Source organism: Pleurodeles waltl, chromosome 9, assembly GCF_031143425.1.
Source record: "Pleurodeles waltl isolate 20211129_DDA chromosome 9, aPleWal1.hap1.20221129, whole genome shotgun sequence".
In the NCBI taxonomy this organism is placed as follows: Eukaryota; Metazoa; Chordata; class Amphibia; order Caudata; family Salamandridae; genus Pleurodeles; species Pleurodeles waltl.
This window is the reverse complement of record NC_090448.1, coordinates 341,159,845-341,180,624: the sequence shown is the minus strand read 5'-3', so window position 1 is coordinate 341,180,624 and position 20,780 is coordinate 341,159,845. Positions and strand designations below refer to the sequence as shown.

The window sequence follows — 20,780 nt, the reverse complement described above, 5'->3', positions numbered from 1 at the left end:
GACGGCGGGCGCTCTCCAAAAGAGCGCCCGCCGGCTCAGAGGAAATGCCCCTGCAACGAGGACGCCGGCTCAGAATTGAGCCGGCGGAGTTGCAGGGGTGCGACGGGTGCAGTTGCACCCGTCGCGTATTTCAGTGTCTGCATAGCAGACACTGAAATACTTTGCGGGGCCCTCATACGGGGGCCACTGCCGTGCCCATGCTATTGGCATGGGCACGGCAGGGGCCCCCAGGGGCCCGTGGCACCCCCTACCGCCATCCTGTTCCTGGCGGGCGAACCGCCAGGAACAGGATGGCGGTAGGGGGTGTCAGAATCCCCCATGGCGGCGCAGCAAGCTGCGCCGCCATGGGGGATTCTAAGGGCAGCAGTAAACCGGCGGGAGACCGCCGGTTTGCCTCTTCTGACCGCGGCCGAACCGCCGCGGTCAGAATGCCCTGCGGGGCACCGCCGGCCTGTCGGCGGTGCTCCCGCCGACCCTGGCCCAGGCGGTCTTAGACCGCCGGGGTCAGAATGACCCCCGAAGTGTCTAAAGTACCTAAGGTCACTTACCGTAGGGGCAGGACGTTGAGGGACAATTTATGTCCCAGTTACATTACTACCACTAAAAAGCAAACATGGCTATTGACAGAATTGAAGGGATTTTTTATCTGTCATGAAATCATTATTTGTAGATTAGGATTAGATAAAATGTCCAGTTTCTCTTATAATACCACAAGAAAATATGAAATTAGGCATTTCATAAACTGTAAGACCAAATTTGTGGTCTGTGTGATGGGTTGGTCTTGTAATATGATCTATGTGGGCGGTACAATAAGATCTTTGAAATCTTGGATACAGGAACATATCCGAGCAATAAGAAATAGGGATATGAAGTATCCGATGACATTTCATATGTTGGAACATCATCCAATTAATGCTGACATATGGTTTCATGGAATTGATCATGTGCCGTTTGTCCCAAGAGGAGGAAATAGAGAATTGTCCCTACGTTGCAAGGAAGCTGCATGGATATGTCGTCTATGGTCTGTGGAGATGTGGCATAACACTGATGAGGAATTTCATTATTTTTTGTAGGCTGTGAAATTAAACGCTAGAGGAAATAAATGATTCTGTAAAATTACGGAACTCATACAGAAAGTAGTCTGAAGACCCGCGCCTGGGGCAGCTGAGAGAGCTCATAACAGATGCAGTACTCTTGACTGAGAAGGATTAGAGTGAAGGCTGCACTGGCCAGATGAAGGAGTTTAAGCTTAGAATAGGGAGCTCGGAAAAGAATGCTGGCAGGGGATCAAAGGGACTGAGGTCTCCTAAGCAGTGCTTTATTTGTAAAATTGTAAGTGCCGGTGCTCAAAGTGCTGCTTAGACACCCATGGCTGGTGTTATAAAATGTCAGAGCTCGAATAGCAAGGGTGCGCAGTCCTAAATCCACTTCAGGTCTCTTCAGTTCAATGTGAGGCACTTCCTACTCTATTATCTCACTCTTACAGGTGTTTATTTTCTCCCTCGGTGACACATTTTCTGCATGTCTCTTCTTCCATCTTTTCTTTTTGTTTGTTTTTCCATATGCCTGTCGTGGGAAATGTCTGATGTGTCGAAGTTAGTGCTGGCCCCCAAAAATAAGTGCCGCACAGGCTCCCAGTCTGCCTGAGGCTTTGAGCGGCGTCAGGATTGGCTGCAGGGCAGGCTAGGAGCCTGTGCCTGCCCCCAGCCAGCAGAGGAGCAGTGCGCGTCGCGGGAGCCAAGATAAGTTTATTATTTTTTATTTTATTTTATTTTATTACTATCCCCCTGCCACCGCCCTTCAACACCTGCGAGCAGCGACTGGATACATGTGCATACAGTTAATCTACATACCAATTGTTTACATACCCAGTGGTTATCTTGAAATGTTGCATGTTCAGGGCCATCCAAGACCAATACCAACGGTATAGGATGTAGCGGACATACTTGCATCAGAAATTGCAAGAGAACACAAATTCAGTGGTGATCAACGTTTTGACATTTCACACAATGTAGGTATTTTAACGACCGGATACTGCACAGGACTCTGTTGGGACGTTTATAGTTACAATGATAGTCCCTGTTCTGTAACTTCACAAGCAAACCAGAATTCTTTGTTCAAAAACTTGAATTAAATTCTTTTTGGCCTCCCCTTTTAGATTTTGTTTTCAGTTTTAATTATTTTGCAGAAGTGCTTCGTAAGTGGAGAACCCAGATTTAGTGTGTACATTGTCAGGTAGCAATTTGAATCTACTTTACTGTATGTCAGGAAAACAAGCAGTCATTAGATTGACCGAAACTCCTCATTGGAGCCCACTTCCTTGTAAGATGATGAATAACATGAAAGCCTTAGGATGTGGAGAACACAATGCCATTTAATTGCTTTGAGATGATAAGCACCAGCTGGTTTTAGGAGTCTGACCTGCTTGGAATCAAATATCCAGTCTCGGAGTAGCCCAGGTCTGGTGCTTGAGCCCTCAAGGAGAATTAAACATTTTGGCAATAAGACAATTGCGTTTTGCTAACTTCGCTGAAAAATGCATGATTTAGCTGCAGATCTATGATTAAGCTATGAAATGTACACCAAAATGGCAAAACGAACACCTCACACACATGTGTTGTACTGCTTTCCATTCAAATATTTCAGATGTTTCCTAAAAGTTGGTCTCCCTTCCCTGCCCTAACAGATAGAACAAAAAATAAATTCCTGTGTTGATTGGTGTGTGTCTTACCGTCCATCTCCTCTCACCTGACAGACAAAAGCGTTGAGAATGCTTTGGCCAAGTGTCTCCTGAAACCCCTGAGGGCTGCTATCTACTCCCAGCTCCTGGAGTTTCACACTAGGGATGGAAGCCTGAAGAAGCTTCGGGAGAATCAGAAGAAGATGAAGGCTCAGAGCCTGCCACAGTTGGGAGTCACCGCAGCCGTGCCTGATGAGGCAGCCATGGACAAAATCCTCCAGAAGCTACTGTTGATGCACTCACACTACTCCCCCAAGGAGAAGGTCATCCAGCTGCTCAAAGTTTGCAAACTCATCTATGAGGCCATGAATCGAGTGCCAGGGAAAAAAGGTATCAGACCCTACAAGCTGGTTACTTTCATGAGACACATTGGGGAACTAAATGTATGACCACCAACTCTGATCATCAATAAAGCTATAATAGAGAATGAAGTATAAGACAAACAGCTCTTATCACACTGTAAGGGAAAGAAGTACAACATACCCAGTTCTGGTCAGTGTTGTAGGTCTCATGGGGGAATGCAGTGCCCTGGTCTCTGTTATAGGACATAGGAAAGAGACACATAATCACTCCATTTTGACTCACTGAACGGGTTCGCTATGAAAAGAAATATGATAGCTCCATGCCAGTTCCTGAACTCTCATGCATCCAGTCTCACACACACAAAAATACCCACACAGAATAACTTACCTTCTCAGCAAACTATGCCCAATTTCCACTAAAAGCAAGTCAACACCTGTCACTAACACAAACATACATACATAAAAAGACAAGTTCGGGACCCTTGAATAAGTATTCCTGCCGTTCACTCTCATAAAATATACATTGGGTCTTGTTACCTGTTCCCCCACCAGACAAAACTATATCAGTGAAGGGTCCGTAATTGGGTTTCCCTAGGTCACTCATTTATTGATTTTAGTGTAAAATGTCTGATGTGACCATGAGAGGTTTATATTCAGCTTGATGTTTTAAAACTGTTTATTGCAACTGTAGTGGTTGGGGAGTGTTGAGCAACTCAACAACACTCTTTATAGGCGATTGGTGGTTCTTGATGTTTGCTAGATAGTCTAAGCTCTTTGTTCATAATCTGTTAATGTTGGGCTTGCCCTGGAGCAGTTTACGTACTCTATAGGAGGGAGCAGTGAGACTTGAAGAGTGCAACTCTTTATCAGCAGTAATGAAGTCAAACACAAAGACGTGTCTGGGGCTTTTCCATCAGGATTCTCACTCTAGTTACGGTTGGTGCCATTGGGGTATCAGTGACTGAAGGAAGCGGGGTTCTTATTGGCATCTCTAATCTAATCTTCTGTTCACTATTCTGTAAGCATTTTTTCTCTAAGCTGGAGAGCACTTCTTTTTCTTTTTCACACAGAGGTCTATGGCGCTGATGATTTCCTGCCTGTGCTGACCTATGTGCTCCTTGGATGTGATATCACGTTCTTGCAGCTGGATGTAGAGTACATGATGGAGCTTCTGGATCCTTCCCAGCTGCAGGGAGAAGGTAGGAAAGCAAATAGCCAGAGAATACTGAGGTATGAAATGTTGCACAGGAATATGATGGGATTCATGGCAGTGCTTTACATTGTGCTTACCACAAGCTTCTAGTAGGCCTCACTCTATACATTTTGTGGGGGGATTAGATGGATTTGGAGTTGGCAAATGAGGTGTAATCTAATCTTGGGTGTTTCATGTTTCTCTTACAGGCGGATACTACCTCACCACAGTCTTTGGGGCTCTATACCACATTGGTAACATTCAACACACTACAGTGACAAGGCAGATCAGCCTGGAGGCTCAGAGGTCCCTTCACCAATGGCAGCGTCGTCGGACAATCCACCATGGTAGCTCATCCAGTCATAAAAGCCAGGTATGGAACATGTAGCTTGACAAACCCTTGCCCTGAGTCTTGCCGTTTTCATAAAGTGAAGAGAATGTTGTTTACATGCAGTGACCCTTATAGATCCCATGCAGGCTTAGTCATACTACCTGTTCCATGTGTTCCCTACAGTGATGTTTACAAAGTGTGCCCAAAAAGTGGCACCACCCCAATGAGAAGGTGCCCCAAACCATACTAGCCTGCTTGGAGTGTACCCCCGACTGTGATTAGTACAACACTGCTTAGGGTGTTTACCCTACAGTGACAATATCTCTCTACCCATAGTGTTGCCCAGCAGTAGTTAAGTCACCCTGTCCAGACTGTTTTTCAACATTGACCACCCTTCCCTCCCGTGGATTGGTCTACACAGGAATCCCATCCAGAGTATCCCTACAGTGACTGCACCACCTTGTCTAGTGTTTGCCCCTATCCAGTTTTTCCACATTCTGTTTTGACAATGACTAACAAATGATGCCCATGTGGTGTTAGTAACCCACATGCCCCAAATACGTATTTACATTTATAGACAATATTTTGCATGGTAAGCCCCATCAATCACTGAAATTCAGACCTCAGTGTTTTCTCAGCAGTCACTGATATCACTTTGCTAAAAGTTTGTTAAAACAGTCACTGAGACTACCCTGTACTGTGTGCCCCAGTAATCAGCGATGACACTCCACAGAGCCTGCTTCCTAGTCGCAGACATCATTAAGCCTTTAGCATCCCCCTACAGACATTGATATCACTCTGCTAATGCTGTGCCATTTCAGTCACTGATATTACCTTGCGAAGAGTAGACAACACCCACTGAAAGTGATACTCCGGTAAAGTAATCCAACAACATGTGAATAGCCAACAGCTTTCAACTCAAGCGTCTCCGTCCAAATAAGCCATATCCACTACACCCATAAGTCGGTCTAACCATAATTATCCCTAGAGTGATGTGATCTAGCAAGGCCACAATACATCCATATACTAAGCAGCCTAACGAGTAGAATGTATACAAGGAATCCAGTGAAACTCAAACCCGAGCACAGAAGTGGCCGAAATACCCTGAATTTAATCTTATTCAATACAGTCCAAGGCACACAATATTCCTTCCAAGTGCAGACTTTTTTTAAAGAACACAAATTTATTTGAAAATGGAAAAGATAAACATAGAGGTGTCAGAGTACGAGCAATCTATAACTCTGACCTGTCATACACACAATGATTATGGGTGCACCTATTCGGTCAGTTGGACATCTAACAGTATGCTGTGCTAAATGCCTGTATGACTCCTTCACTATAACTAACATGCATTTAAAGAATTATAAAATGTTACGTTCTTCGAAAAGTTCCAACATATATGTCTGCCAGTTTCCAAAAGCTGACTGTCAGAGCATACTCATCCTGGATGGCAACATATTGGAGAATATCAGGCTGAAGCATGCCGCAGACCTAAAGGAGAATATGGAGACACCATACTTAAAAAAGATATGTATAATACCCACCCTGAAAGTGGGCAATTCACTGAATGCAATTATCTCCCTTGACTCCAAAATACATGACCTAGAAAACACTCTGTCCGGGTCAGATCACAACTTAATTGATGTACAAGTAAAACAAATGTTGTTCTCCCCTGTTTGAGTGAGAGATCCACAACCTGCACGTAATTTTCAACTTGAACTTCCAGTTGATCACTGCCAAAGTCTCTGCTTCCCTACATCAGCTCCTGACCTCTCTGTATAGAGATATTTTGCCTAGCCAGCACATACTTGCATTAGTAGGAGAGAAGAGGTAAACATTGTGAGCAAAGAGGATTACGAAATTGTCTACTGATCAGAAAGCCAAGATTAGTAGAGCAGGACGGAATTGCAAGCAGTACATGGAAAATCTAGCTCCAAAACTGTCAAACCTTGCTGTAAGAATTGCCTGAGCAGATGACACTATTAAAATCAAAACATCTGCCATCCATTTGAACCCTTTAGTTATTGGGATCAATGAAGTCATATGTATTCATGCCCCAGACCTCTGTGCAGTGATTAGCACCTCCTTCTCTCAAGGTAGGGTCACAGATCCATTGAAACATAGGTGTTACCCTTTTCTTTAATAAGTCCAGCTGTGTCTGAAAATGTCTGTCCAGTTTCTTTGTAATGCTCACGCAGCTTTGCCCAAGCAAGATCTTTTAATGGGAGTGTAAAAATACCCACAACTTCAAAACATTCTAACCAATATACTTGAGCTTCGAATCCATGCAACAAACAGGATCTGTACTGATGGGTGTGCATCAAACTATCCCGATTGTCATCTACAAAGACCTTTCTACAGCTTTAATCGTAATCTGTTTTCTCCCTGGAAGAGTGGACAAGGGTTCCCTGGAAACTTTCCTGAGTAGATTAGAACCATGTCAAAATAGACCCTGCATTCTTTACGTATTTTATGAAACTTCTAAATTATCTACACTTAAGTACTTCAAAATATTTAAATGAGAATGTGCAATAAATATGTAACAAATTTAAACTAACAATGTTGAAGGAAGAAAAGATATACGTCCAGCAGAAAAGCCATTGATTCAAGAAAAATTACAATAAGATGTTTAAAACATTAAACCTATTAAATAATGTGCTTGACACGAGGAGAGGAAAAGTCACAGGTTCAAATGTCCCAGTCCTCAAATAGAGATACTTGCAGTTATAGACATCCAATAGATGGTTCAAAGTTTCTCTTCGAGCAGATGAAATCTCAATGTTTTAATGACTGAGATGCCCAGTAGATCTTCATCTTTATATGGCAGCTCAGTATGAGAGATAACTTCCAGCAAAAAAGCTGCCACAGATGCAACAGCCCACGCATGAGCAAAACTCCGAAACAGAGCACAGATTGTTTTAAAATTGTTTTTATTGACTTTTCACTAAACAAATAAAGAAATAAAAAGAATATGCCAGGGCAGGCACGTCCCATTAGACACATATATCACATCAGTGGTATATAATAATCGCAGGACAATTCCCATTCCAAGACTAGGCTAAAATCGTGGCACAACCCTTCGGTGGTCTCACTGTACAATCCCGTCCGGAATTCATGCTCCGATCCCAGCCTTTAGGGGGGTACTGCTGGTGGCCACCCCCATTGCAGGGTGGCCCGCAACAATGTGGCAAATGTAAACATAAGAACCAAAAAAAAAAAAAAAGAAACACAAAAACCGATACTCAATTCACAGCAGGTCATGTCATCCATATGCACACTGGTTCAGCCTAGTATGCAGATACTGAGAAGCAAACTTCCCAAAGGTTTTGCGGTGCGTGTGGAAAAGAAGAGGAACCACAAAAACAATGTGGGAAAATATCCTCAGGACCCCACATGGGGGATGCCCTCAATGCAGCCTCCCGGACGATTATAGAGGGAGTAGTAGGTCCCCACCTCCTAGAACCCTTTCTCCTAGAGCCCCTCCTTCCCCCCATCATTTGCATTCGAGGGGTAATAGGCCAGAGGCGTATCCTCCTCCTCTGCCAAAAAGGCCTCCAGTATCTCCAGCCATAGGCCAGTCACGGGTTCACTTTGCATCTCTCATCATGCCTCAGTGCTGTGGCCTCCACTCTGGCCCACAGTTCCAGGGACGATTGCCGGTGAGTATGCAGAGCACCCTCCTGTGGCCTCCAGTGAAGTACTATTTCCCATTTTGCCAGGACCATTGCTAAATCCAAAATTCGGTCCTCCACCTTGCGCAACCTTTTCCACGGGTAAACACCCAACAGGCAAATCTCCATGTATCGATGTTCTGCCTGTTCAGCGTGCGCTCCACATCATGGCCATTAAGTGCCAAAAACGCTTGACCAGGGGACAGTCCCAAGCCATGTGTAAGAATCCAGCGTCTTCCAGCAAGCATCTTGAGCACTGCATGTGTTCCTTCTGCCTCATAATGTTTATTTGGTGGGGAGACAGGTAGGTGATGTGTATGTAAATGAATTGTGTATATTTGAAATGGGTATTTCACAAAACCATGTGAACCTTTTCCAATGCTTTCCACTTCCTGTCCTGGAGACTCCTACCCAGTGCCACTTCCCACCACTTGCGCCTACGAGGAAGGCTATGCATGGTCATTTCCACCACTGATTTGTAGAGCCATGAGATCAATCTGTGTCCATGGCCAAAGTTCAGGCAGTTCTGCTGAAATCCATAGGTCTGGGACTATGAAAGCCCATAGACTCATCATGGACACCTCTAGCGCCTCATACATGGGGAACTGAGTCCTAAGCAGTCCTTTCTCCTCCACTAGTGAGTTTGAGGTGCATAACATACCCTCTGCATACCAGTCCCCCACAGTTTCTATGCCTGCCACTAGCCACTGTTCCATCCTACGCTCCATGAAGTAGCTCACCCAGCAAGTGTGGAATCACTGGACCATAGAGCACCAGATGGCACAGCCACAACGCTATGGCCCTCCAGCATCTCATCATCAAAGTTAGGAGCCTCAAGAAGTGAGTACCCCGCCGGGAACCCATCTCAATAACCAAGTAACAAGGGCACCCCTACTCTGGGGGGGCCCAGATCCCGTGCATCTCTATCCACCAGCCACTGTGGCAACCACTGTAGTTGTGCTGACTGTAGCTGTGCTGTAGCTGCTAAACTGTTCCCCTGTGCCGATCTCTTTCTCCTAAAACTGCACAGTCATGCTTCTGATTGGCAACCCCGTTAGTTGCCACTATAAGTCCCTAGTAAATGGTACCCTTGGTACTTAAGGCATGGGGCACTAAAGAATGCCCCTGAAGACTGCAGCACAGACTGTACCGCTCTCAAGGACCCACTCACCAACTGCACACAGTGCTGCTATTGCAGACAGCGTGTCTTGGTGCAGAGATAAAATGAAAACATTACACAGCCCACAGCATGTGTGCCATGTTCCCTAACTCTGCATGCAATATATGTTGGTCACCTCTCTGGCAAGCCTTACAACCATAAGGCTGGGTGCATTATATTACATGTGTGGGCACAGCTGCACTAGCAGCTGTGCCCCTGTTATGGTTTTGTTGATTCTCAATCATTGCAAGTGACCAGTGAAGCCATTTTCAGTACATGTACTGGACACTAGTCATTATGAGTTCCTCAGCTACATGATGGCTTCACTGAAGATAGGGATGTTTGGTATCAAACATCATATTAAGAAACCCTCACTGATTCCAGTGATGGATTTTTAAAAAACTTTTATTTACATTTTTCAAGCTGCAAGATAGGATACACAATATCATATCAAATGTTCTCAGTTATCATAAAATTGTAACAATAATTCCCAGGAATTATATGTCTTTGTGTGAATATTGCAAACCCACAAGCATTTAGTTAACTTTCAATAGTAAACAACAATAACAAACCCTCCACCATCCCCTTCCCTCCCCGTAAACAACCTTAGCAGAGACACACCAAAAAAAAAAAAAGATTACTATTGTTAGAGTCACTGAATGGTCATAGCGCTTAAAACAATACATCTTCAGAGATCTGTGGGCAGTGGCCAAGCAGCCTGTCACCATCCAGAGGGTATTCAACTATTCCAGTCTTGCGACATAGACGTGTCATCGTCTTGTGAACTGCCAGAAGGGCCTCCTGGGCCTTATAATCAGTTCTCGATCGCTGCATGTGCACTTCCCCTGCCCATTCCAGCATATCGCTCTCCCAAAGTTTTCTAGTTGGGGCACGTAACCTCAACCAATGATTAGCTATAGGGCCTTTTGCCATTACCAAGCCTAGGAGAGCGTAAAGCCTACTAAGCTTTTTTTGTGTGTTCATAGGGAGGAGACCCAAGAGACATTTCTCTGTTGTTTATGGGAGATCCCAGCCAGTGGCACTGTGGAGCTGGGCAAGGACTTCTGTTCAATAAGCAACTATAAGAGGACAGCTCTACGTCACATGGAGAAAATCAGCAGGTGCTACGGAGAATCTAGGACAATCCTAAGTTCTGCAAGCTTATGTACCTTGTAGACACTTAGGGGAAAGATAGGTCATATGTATAAAGTTGTAATGAATCTGTTTAAATTGGGCAGTCACCGCTATTTTCCAAACCACTGTGTTTATCAGTTTCCAACCACAGGAAGTTAGGGCCCCTTCCGCAAAGGTTTGCCACGTATCTTCTATGGGTAGTGGCTGTGTAGATTTATCAGCCCATAGTGTCCTATGCAGGTGTCTGATAAGTTTGTGCCCCCCAGCCATTGCCAGAAGGGTAAACTAATGCATGAGACTGTGGTGGAGCCCACGGGAACGAGGGCCAGAGCCGCCTAGCAGTTACCGCTATTTTTGCGTATTGTATGAATTGTCCCCCACATATCTGAAACATTGACTGTGTTTCCTGCCAGGTGACAAACCTACCGTTCAGGTAAAGATCAAATAGCATAATGCACCCCCTTCTTGCCAACGGGCCACTAACATTATTTGTGCTATCTGGGCAAAAGGAGACAGGAGCCAAATGTCCATTTCCGGGGCGTGAGCCGTTCTCTTAAGCATCCTTCTGATTGCTTGCTCCTATATCCTTCCCACAAGATGGATGACCTGAGGGTATGTGTGGGTATTCTACTACTCTGCATGAGGAGTTCCCCCAGAGGACTCTGTAATGGGAACCCATCAGCATTGGTTGTTCCCAGTTATGTTCCTCATCCAATCAGTGGATTGCATGCTGGAGGTGCGCGGCCATATAATACATTTCAAAATCTGGCACTTCCGGTCCCCTGTGTCCCACTCTCACTGGAAGGTGGACAGAGTCACCCTGCATCTCTTTCCTTGCCATAGGAGATCCACTGTCAACTCTTCCAACTCTCTAAATACCACCTGTGGGATCTCGTGGAAGGAGGCCTGCATTACATATAAACAACGAGGCAGCACCACCATTTTCAAAAATGCAATTCTCCCCATCTGCAACAGGGACAGGGTGCTCCAGAATTGTTTAGAGGATTTTAGACCCTGTAGAACCCCTCCCATGTTAAGGTTATAACATTCTCCTTTCTGATGGGCTATACGTATGCCCAGGTACGGTACTGCATCCAGTTTCCAGGGCAGTACGGATAGGGGAGGCTGTGCGGGTGCTAGGCCCACCAGATACCCAAGAGGAAACAAGACCGATTTGGAGGTGTTGATCCGGAGACCCGAGAACTCCCAATATTCTTGCAGAATGTTTAGAAGGATTGGGGCCGATATGTTAGACCGTCTCTGATAAATCAATGCATCGTCTGCGTATAAAGAGACTATGGCCCTCATTACAACATTGGCGGTAACTACTGCCTACCACCACGGTGACGGCCGCCAACATACCGCCGCCGTAGCTACCAGCCATCCACGCGTATCATGACCGCTGACGGTATACCGGCAGAATGCTGGCGGAACACGGCCGACGGTCATGGTGCTGGATGGCAGAAAGGCGGCGCTGCTGTCAGCATCACCGCCACGCCAGCAAAACACCGCCGACCGTATCATGACAAAACCTTATGGCCTGGGTGTGTTTTGCTGGCAGATGCTGCTGCTGACAGCAGCGCTGCGGACCGTCTCGAGCCAGAGGACCCCCTGCAAGCGGGTAAGTCGGGTTCTCCGACAGGAGAGGGGGGTGTAGGGTGCTGTGTGTATGTGGGGGGGGGTGTGTGTTTATGTTTTGGAATGCGTGCATGTGGGTGAGGCTCGCATTGAATGCATGCGTAAATGAGTGATTGTGAGTGTTGTGTGTTGTGAATGCATGTGTATGACAAGGTATGTTGGTGTGTGTTGCAGTGTGTTGGTATGCATGTGTGCATGCATGGGTGGGTATGTATGTGTGCATGTCTGTATATGGGTGGGTGTGTATATGTGCGGGGGCAGGAGAGGGAGGGGGAGGGTTGGGGAAGACTCTGGGGGGGAGGGGGGATGGGGGAGACCCGTATCAGTGCCAGGGAAGGGATTCCTTGGCGCTGATAGTGCCTACCACCATGGTTTTCGGGGTGGTAAGTTTGGCACGAAAACCATGGCGGTAGGCAGGGTTGTAATCCTGAGGGTGGGATTGTGACGGCCACCGGGCTGGAGACCGAAGTCTCCAGCCCAGCGGCCGTACCACACTGGCGGTCGGTGTGTTAAAGTGGCGGTCTTTGATGACGGTTACCGCCTAGGACAAAATCCCATTTTGTTTACCGCCTGCCTGTTGGCGGTATTAACGCCGCTTTAACACCGACCGCCAGGGTTATAATGAGGGCCTATATGTTCCATATTGTGTACTGTGATACCCCATCCCGGGAGGATCTGTCAGAGTCTACAGGCCAGCGGTTCGATCGCTATGGTGCAGAAAAGAGGGGACACAGGACATTTCTGCCTAGTGCCTCGGTGTAAATATAATTCGTCAGAAATATAGCGTCCCAGCCAGATGCGGGCACGGGGTTGCATGTAGAGCAATTTTACCCAATTAATATAGGAGAAGCTTAAGCATACCCTCTCCAGTACACTCCAGATGTACTCTCAGTTGAGGGAGTCAAATGCCTGCTCCAAATCCAGGAAGGCCAGGGCATAGTATCCCTCCTGAACCTGAGGGGCGTACATCACATGGGCCAGAAGTCATATGTTATGCAGGGTATTACATCTGGGAATGTATCCCAAGTGGTCTTCTTGGACCAAGCGGGGAAGATAGGGGAGGAGGCACGCGGCCAACACGTGACTAAGAAGTTTATAGTCCACGTCAAGCATTGAGATGGGTCTATAAGACCCGGGTTCCAGTTGATCCTTGCCTGGCTTTAGTATTAATGAGATGAGGGTGTCACACATTGTTCGAGGTAGCTCCCGCTTAGAGTATGCTTCCGTGTATATCGCAACTAGTTTCTCAAGTAAAATAGAAGGTAAGGTCTTATAAAAATTCAACTGGAAGTCATTCCCCTCCTGCTACTTTTGCTGGTTTCATAGACTTCAGTGCCTCAAGGAGTTTCTGTTTATCAATTCTAGCACCCAGCTGTTCCTGTTCAGGTGTGGACAGGGAGGGCAATGAAAGTTGATTCAGGTAAATGGACAGATCTTCCAGGCTGCCCGGCAAATGGGGTTGTTCACACACTCAACGCATATGAGTGGCGAGTGCTTCAGTAATGGCCTATTGTGTGTATACCACATGTCCATTCTGATCTTGAATTGCGGGGGGTTTGGGAAGCATTCTCTGAAAAAAGTAGCCTGGCCAACAATCTGCCTTCTTTGCACCCCTCAGTTTACCATCAGCACCTGGCTCTGTACTTTGAGTATTTTTCCAAATGGCCCCAAATGTCACAGACTACATGCTTTTTTCTATCCCAGGCCACTCTCACAGATGGTTCAGTAGGCAGTTCTAATTCAGCCTCCCGTTTGGTCATATCACATTCTAGGGTACAATGCGCCCCAACCCTAGTGAAGAGACACCACCCCTTACAACCCCCTTCAGGGCGTCCCATTCTACAGCTCAGGTACTCACTGTTGTCCAGTTTTCATCAAAGTATTGGGGCAAGGCTGTGTCCAGCGTATTTTTAAATACTGTGTCTGTGAGGGATTCTATGTCTAGTCTCCACAGTGCTATTTTGGGTGGTTGCTTACAGAGGGCATAAGTTAGTAAAAGTGGTGAATGATCTGTAATGTAGCGGGCCAGATACTGAACATGTTGGACACAGTGTGCAGCCGTTCCTTGAAGGAGAAAATAGTCAAAGCGACTAAAAGTATTAGTGGTTAGGGTGTAGCATGAGTATGTACCAGTGTTGGGATGTCGGTGGCGCCATATATCCAGGAGGCCCAGGCTGAGTAGAGTCTGGTGGACTGAGGCCAGAAATCGAGGTTTGGTGTTTACTTTTGGGGGACTTCTGTCAAGGTTCCCATGCAAAGTTCAATTGAGGTCCCTAGTCAGTATAATCTCAGACATATAAGTAATCTCTGATGCTTTGATTACTGTCCTCAGGAAAGTCCCATCATCTGTGTTTGGTGCATAGACATTTATACGGCAGGGGTCGTGGGCAATGAGTGTTCCCTGTCACTCATGTCATCCACTAGACCTTTTCAATAACCTCTCATCCACCTTCTGACCACTCCTTGAAACATACCGTTATGTGTCTAACAGATTCACAGTAATATTATTGCAGTTTACTACATGTGTAATTTCCTTATTACAAGCGCTACATCTCATGTTTTCTTCTCTTTTCTTTCTTGTCATCCATTTCTCTACTTTTTCCTATCAGGACTTGCTGTATGTTTCTTTGCGAGAGCCCTTCAACAATCAGAAGGTCCTGACGGTGCCTTCTGATATGACCACAGCATCTGTTTGTGCGGTATGCCGACAGAAGTTCCAGATCCAGGACAAAGAAGACTATGGACTCTTCCTCATAGAGAACAACGAGATACAGCAGCTTGAGAATGACAGCTTTCCACAGCAGGTGAAGGCCGAGCTCCTGAAGGCTGGAGCCAGCTCCATAGTGTTTGTCTTTAAACAAAAGACTGGAGCATTACCATGATTCCTTCAGCTAGACCAAAGAAAAAAGATGAGGATGCCCACCTCATGGTGTCCAAAAGAACCATTCAAAAATTGACTGCACCACCAACTATGAACAACCGGTTTCAGACACAGCTCCCCCATCTATAATCAAAGCAGTACAACGCATCAACATCTTGGTACCTGTAACGTTAGATTGGGCTGTCCCATTAACTGTGAGCTTTATCACCAGAAGAAGAATTTACCACTGTTGATTAACTGTAGCATCATCAGATGGCGCAAGATGAGTAACCAGCAGTAGACGGCTGAGCCTTCAGCAGACACTTGTTCAATGAATCACCTGCTGTAGCAACAGCAAACAACTTTACTAGCAGATGGCAAGATTATCATTAGCAGTTAGCCTTACTCATCAGCAGATAGTGGTGCTACAAGATATAACACTGGGCAGTTAATTGAACATATGCCATAAAGTGCTTTCAACCAACCACACCAGGCTTGCAGTTTCACCTTTTGCGTTGTAAGTAAGAGCCTAAAACTCCTGGCATGCCTGATACTGTTGGCTGACTTCCAAGGCTAGTTGACAGGCAAGCAGCAGACAACCATAAAATGAGAACACAACTGCTTTAACTCACAAGAGTATTCAGCATTAAGAAAAATAAATACATGTTCTTATCTCTAATAAATATCTTATTTAAGACCAAACATCTAGAAAATAGTTTTATTGTCAGGCTACCAGCTTGAAACACATCTTTAAACCTCACCCGCCTAAGCCAGTACCTTTATATAGACCAAACCTCAACCCACACCCTACCAACCATACGCTCAGGATGGGTGCCAGAAATCCAATTTTAATAGGAGCACCTTGTGGCCTCCTCAGGTCACAATACGTTACAGTACAAATGAACAAATTGCCAGCTTCTCCGGCTGATCATTTTAATAAAGTAGAGCAATCAATTTGCTACTAAATGAGATAGACCCTTCTTCAGCCATCTCTTTGAACCAGCCCTGAAAGTGTTTAGCAAGGGCACAATTTTCACCTGATATAATCATTATGCATTTTAGTTTAACAGCTCAGAAGGTGAGTAATAATAAGCTTGCTATAAGCTACCCATTTACGCATAAAACGTGTTGAGATGTAAAGAAAGAACGATGAGGAATGGATCACATCCCTCCACCCTGATTGGTTTTAGGCCAGAAATACAATTTGGTGAAATGAGTCGTCCCTTGTGTGGTCAGGGGGGAGATGAACCGAGCCACAAACCTAAGCGTAAAAGCCTGGAGGTGGATAGCTTGCCAAACTTCGAGGCCCCCACTCCTTCCTCCCTGTGTGGATAACTCCTATTTTGTTTTCTCAGCTGTTAAAAGCAGATGAAGATTTGGAGCAGGTTGTCTTTGGCAGCAAAAAATGATTTAGTAAAATACTATTTGGTGGTTAATTCTTGACTACACCTCTCATCTGGGTAATCTCATGTCTGTTAAATACAGTTTTTTAAAATACAGTTTCTGATGTTTATTTTCCCTATCATGGTTCTCATTCTGTTTGTTTTAAAAGCCATGAGTTTTCTTATTCAGTGTTCAAATGCCTCCTTTGCGCCTCATTATTCGTTGAAATTCCTAACATATTGTTTCTTTCCTGGGTTGAAATTATTTGAAAGAAACCCAATCCCCTGAAATTGTAAGGTGTGCAAATATGTCAGTACCTTCTTGTTTAATTTTCCCCAAAATGTGTTCTTTGGATTAAATAGAGGTATCAGCTATTTAGCTGGCCACTGGATAAATAGTAAACTTTCTTTGCTATTTACACAGCCGCTTGCTAAATAGTAAAGACTATGCACTATTTGTCAGTCTGCGATTACATATTGCAAAACAGCTTCACTATTTAGATAGCCACTGGTTAAATAGGAGATTTTATGCACTGTTTCATTGAGGACCATGCAAATAGCAAAGAAATCTCATGGTTTACTCAGACACTGCTAGATGGAGGTAATGCACTGTATGACCGACGGCTGTGCAAATAGCAAAGAACGTCACTGTTTACTGGACTGCTGTCTAGACAGCAGAGATTATGCAATTCTTGGCCAGTGGGCGTGCAAATAGCAAAGACTCTTCAGTGTTTACGTCACCGCTATTTAATTATCAGTGATTATTTACAATTTAGCTGGATGTAATGCAGCTAGCAAAGAAATGTCACTATTTACCCTGCCTCTGGCGCAATAACAGAGATCATACACTATTTGACCAGCACCAATGCAAAAATCTAAAAAATTCTTTAACATTTATTCCTTATCAGGTAAACAATACAGTTTTTGTTATTTACTTTGCTGACAGATGAATAGTAACGTTTTTCTGCTATGAGCCCAGTTCTTAGCGAGTCAGTACATCAATTCTATTTTATACCTGGCTGCTGTCTAATAGTATAGCATATTTGTACCAGACTGTAAGCTAAATGTACAGAATCAGAACTGGACATACAGTTCTACTACTCCGGCATTTACCCAGCAGGCTCTGGCTGCTTTCAGAGAAATAGGGACTGCAGTGGCCCAACAATGCTCCCCTGGCCCTGCACAGTCTCCTGCAGAGCAGGATTGGTTTGAATATTTTGCCAAGGCTCACTGTAGTCTCTAGCCACTGTACAGATTCTCTGCTCCTTACTTTTATGTTGACCTGTGAAAGTCCTCAGATGTTTTGAACTATTCATTCACCAGTTGGGTAAAAAACAGAAACAGCAAGTAAATCACAGATATCAGTACTAATCTCCAACAACCAAGCCTATAATGGAGAAATGCCACTAATTTGCCTTAATCTGTATGACTGTATTTCTGAAACGTATCTACAGCTCATACAGTATGAAAAATCACAACGATGAAAGTCATACCCCTGCATCATAACAATACTTAATCTCTCCAAATGCATCTATGAACCCCATCAACCCTGTGCATGAGCTCAAATAGACCCCTACTGATAATCACAGCCAACTCATATTAATGTAATCATAAAGAAAGTGGAATTAATGCATGGAATGATTTACTGAGCACACAAGGCTAATTACAACAACTAACAATAACCAATTGCTGTAGAGTAACCACTAACCTTGGGTTCTGGAGCAGCGTGCTGCCCAGTGAAAAGCACTTCAACACCTTATCAGGGGTAGTAAGCGCTATATGAATGCAATTACAATTTAACTTGCGGCATGTAAATAACATGCAGTCTGTATTGTTTATTTAGTTAACGGATAATAACAGAACGTTTGTACTGTTATGCCAAAGGAACTAAACTGCTTCCATGGTGGATGGTTGAACTTGGTTGATGCTATTTGTCAGGCAGTAGTGAAACTTTCTATTAACCTTATTGTTGCAAAATTTCACATTCATCCATGCTATTTTGCAACGGTTGGATAAACAGTGAAGTTTCTTTGCACAGAATAGCTAAGGTGGCCAATTTATATCCAACAACATTACCAGATCTTGAATTGATTGCGTGTAACAATAGTAACCAACGCTTTTCAAAATATTTATTTTTTATTGGCATTGTTAATATTACAATCACAAATACACATACAACACTTGAGAAAATGGAGCTGAATAACGGCTGGATGATCCTTAAAAAAAGTATCCATATTTCAGAGCAAGTTTTGAAAGTTGGTAGATGTTGTATTTTGGGCCTACTTCTAAGAGAAGAATATGATCGGGAAAACCCTTGACACAAATTTAGACGGGTCTATTTACAAATCAGTTTGTGTACGCAAGTCTAAAAGTATGGGTGCAAAGAAAGCAAGTTGCAAATGTAAATTCCACATCCTGATTCATAGAAACGGGATTGGTGATATTTTAGCTTGCAAAGGGGTACATAGAAAAGTACACACTCTGCCAACATGATGGATTACTAGTATTTTCAAGTTTGTGGATAAAGGCAGGATTTTAATAGTGTTGCAGGGTGGGGCATACTATAGTAGGAGACAAAACAACACATTTGTAATTTGTGGGTATTTACATAATTCTTGGAGCTATTTCCTTCTTCAGAAAAACACAAACGTGACTATTCCTAAAGTAGGAATACGTGTTTTTTCAGGGTACAAAATGGGAACAATTGCTTTTTCAGGGTACCAAATGGGAGACAAAATGCTCTTAAATAAAGTGCATAGACAGTGCAAATAATATCTTTACAAGGGAAAAAGAAGAACATTTACATATACACAAACCGTATAGTATATTTTGGCAAGGCACAAATGTGTCAATAAGCAACTGAGCCAATGCAGAACTCTCAGATTAACTAAATTATTAGCCATAATTAAGCTAATTAATGAACATATATTAATGCACATTTGCGCTTCATGTACACATTGAAAATTATCCACCACGCGGAATTTATGCATGCAGACATTGTAAAAATGTAAGTATTCAATGAATTCTATGACAAAACTATATTTATTGAACCACTCCTTGGGTTCTCTGTGAATTCCCTAAAAGTTGTAAATCTGGAATAAATGTCTGACTTTTTACCTTGGCTCTTCCTGAATTTCTTTGTATTTATGTACAGTTCATTTATAATTTCTTCATATTTCTTCAAACTGCAAGGGGAAGGAAATCTGTGAGTCTCTTACAGTTAGACTTGGCATCCGTAGCATGGTTTTCACCTTAACCTTTTTGCCTTCAAAGCTCTTGTTTTGCTAACTTCATTTTTGTTGTCTTTAGGACTCTGCTCACTTTACAACTGGTAACCATTGCAATAGTGCTGGTGCTCTCTCCATAAACCATGGTAGAATTGGCTTAAACCCAATTGACATTTTTAATTTACTTGTAAATCCCCAGTAAATTGGCACTACCTGTCCCTAGGACCTGTAAAAACAAAAATGCTACTTGTGGGCCTGCAGCACTGATTGTGTCATCCGCTCAAGTAGCCCTGTATGTCTCAGGTCTTCCATTGCAGTCTGCATGTGCAGTTTTAAAATGCCATTTCAACTTGGCAAAAGAAACCATTTGGCAGACCCAAACCTCCCTTTTTAATACATATGTCACCCCTACGGTAGGCCCTGGACATCCCAGAAAGCAGGGTGTGGTATATTTAAAATGCTGGGCATATACTTTTAAGTTTTACATGTCCTGATAGTGAAAAACTCTTTCATTTGTTTTTCACTACTGCAAGGCCTACCTCTTCTGTAGGATGACATTGGAGTTACCATATTATTGCATTTTTTAAATATCTTTATGCTTTTTGATAAAATTCTTAAACAAGGCGCAATTGCATCTTCACACATTACAATTTCAATGTATCTCTCATAGTCAAATACTGTATTATATGCATCTTCACTTACTACAGCAATGAGTTCGAACCAAAACAATACCATTCAATTAGGACCTTCCCCATCTCTGCCCTTGCCCTCCGACTTTAATAAAGTGTAGGTCTCAGTTGTCTCTGGGCACCCAAGAATTATTAGACACTTGCAGCATGTACCTGGGGTTATCGTTCCCTGTGCCCCTAGACCCACCTCCCTCAGGTTCACCCGTTTCTTTACCAATCAGGTACTTCCTGTAAGCTCCCCAGTATTGTGTAGGCCTGCTGGTTGGAGAAGCCAGTTCACTAAATGCATCTGTTTGTGTGTTGCAATATAACATGTCAGTGTGCCAATCCCCAATCGTTGGCAGTGGCCCTCGATCCCAGAGCATGGCTATCCTACGCTTAGCCAGCAACAGTCCCGTGGATATCAAACACCAAACCGTCCTCTGCACCTCCCTTTCCAAGCTGAGCAGCACCAG

The 20,780-nt window shown here is 44.1% G+C and overlaps 1 protein-coding gene across 2 annotated transcripts in view; it reads left to right on the top strand.

The window, feature by feature from the left end:
• The window catches only part of RINL (Ras and Rab interactor like), a 62,176-nt gene extending 42,663 nt beyond the window's left edge, over nt 1-19,513 (top strand). For both annotated transcript variants that reach the window (XM_069206899.1, XM_069206898.1), the window contains 4 exons: nt 2,756-3,070; nt 4,113-4,241; nt 4,444-4,607; nt 14,777-19,513. In XM_069206899.1, the coding sequence (XP_069063000.1) occupies nt 2,756-3,070; nt 4,113-4,241; nt 4,444-4,607; nt 14,777-15,049 (881 nt within the window). In that variant the 3' untranslated portion in view covers nt 15,050-19,513. The remainder of the gene's footprint in view (nt 1-2,755; nt 3,071-4,112; nt 4,242-4,443; nt 4,608-14,776) is intronic.
• Nucleotides 19,514-20,780: the final 1,267 nt, after the last annotated feature.